At 61.0% G+C, this 1323-nt stretch overlaps 1 protein-coding gene across 1 annotated transcript; it reads left to right on the forward strand.

Annotated features, from left to right (window-relative positions):
• Positions 1–345: 345 nt before the first annotated feature.
• Pmar_PMAR002817 (hypothetical protein) lies at positions 346–1093 on the forward strand (the record flags this gene model as incomplete). The annotated part of the gene is made up of 2 exons (XM_002787110.1): positions 346–752; positions 883–1093. The coding sequence occupies 2 exons, from the start codon at positions 346–348 to the stop codon at positions 1091–1093; spliced, it is 618 nt and encodes a 205-aa protein (XP_002787156.1).
• Positions 1094–1323: the final 230 nt, after the last annotated feature.

Below are 1323 nucleotides of genomic sequence, written 5' to 3' on the forward strand. Positions count from 1 at the left end.
GCCGGTGCATGCCGTGCATAACTTATTTCATGCCTCGAGAATACGAGGCGAGTCTGCGCTAGGGCAGGCGGCGTGTGCCACCGCCTTCAACCTAGTGCGGTCCGTTCAGTGCGATGGTCCCGACGGCCCGAGGAACCCTTCTAATAGGCTTCCAACGTTTTGAGGTTCCCTCCGTTCTTTCGGACCCATGATGCTGCAGCGTTGCACCCGGCCTAGCTCAAGCGGCAGCTGCCGCGCCGAATAGGTCTTTGGGTTGCGCGGCTACCGGGGTGGCGAGCTCGGCTCCCCCATGGCGATCTTGTTCAATCGCGACGTCCAGCTGTGTCTCAGACTTTGCTTGCTGCAATGTCCTCTCCTGCGAGCAGCTCCAATTCGGACGGCACACCCGTCGACGGCCAAGGCCCTCTCGGCAGAGGCATCCGCGTCGACAGTCAGGGATTGATCATGCAGCCCCACATGATGGCCTCGGGCAGCGGCCCCGCTCCCGGCGGTGCTGGTCCGGTCGGCACGACTCTCGGTCTCGACACGGCCAGCGGGAACCCGGGCACCACTGCCGCCCCCTATCCTGGGCCTCTGCAAAGTGGCGCCAGTTGCGGAGTCACTTCCGGGGAGGCTGTTACCATCGACGTTGGCGAAGCGGTACCAGAGAACGCTGAAGTCCCGGAACAGTCTGGTCTGTACCCCGGCTCCGAGCTTATACTCCCACCTGAAGTCGTGAGCTTCATCCGCGAGAAGCTTATGCCTACCGCCCAGTACGACGTCTCATCCGCCCTGGTACCTCTTCGGTACCAAAGCGAAGGGCTCGGAGGCTCAACCCGACCCTGCTGTGGAGCTGATGCGGCAGAAGTTCGAGAAGGCGTACAATGTACATGCCCCTTCAAGGTATCTACTCTCGGCCAAGATCTTCGCCAAGATCCGTAAAGGCGAACCGGTGCGCGAGGACGAATGCGGTTTCTCCCCAGTGAGCGCCAAGATGAAAAGGCGCATGAAATACAACGCCGAGACCGGTGAGATTGAGGTTGTGGAATACGTCCCAGCCTGGGACTCCCAGGCCTACCTCGCTCGTCATTCGGAGCCGCGGATTTGCTGCTGAACATATCGAAGTGGCTGATCGGCCACTGCGTGCTGCAGTAGCTCAATCCTGCGGAAGCACTCCTCTACGTAATGAGGTTGTGCGACAACGGCCTGCAGTCGGACATCCTCCCCCTAAGGCGCTTGGACGCAGAGATGAGAGTCTCATCATGAGACTCGAAGCCATCGCCCACCCGACGGAGATGGGCCCTCAGCTGGTCACCGGCAACTCCGACATCGTCACCCGTCACA

This window comes from Perkinsus marinus (assembly GCF_000006405.1).
Source record: "Perkinsus marinus ATCC 50983 genomic scaffold scf_1104296930308, whole genome shotgun sequence".
NCBI classification, from domain to species: domain Eukaryota; phylum Perkinsozoa; order Perkinsida; family Perkinsidae; genus Perkinsus; species Perkinsus marinus.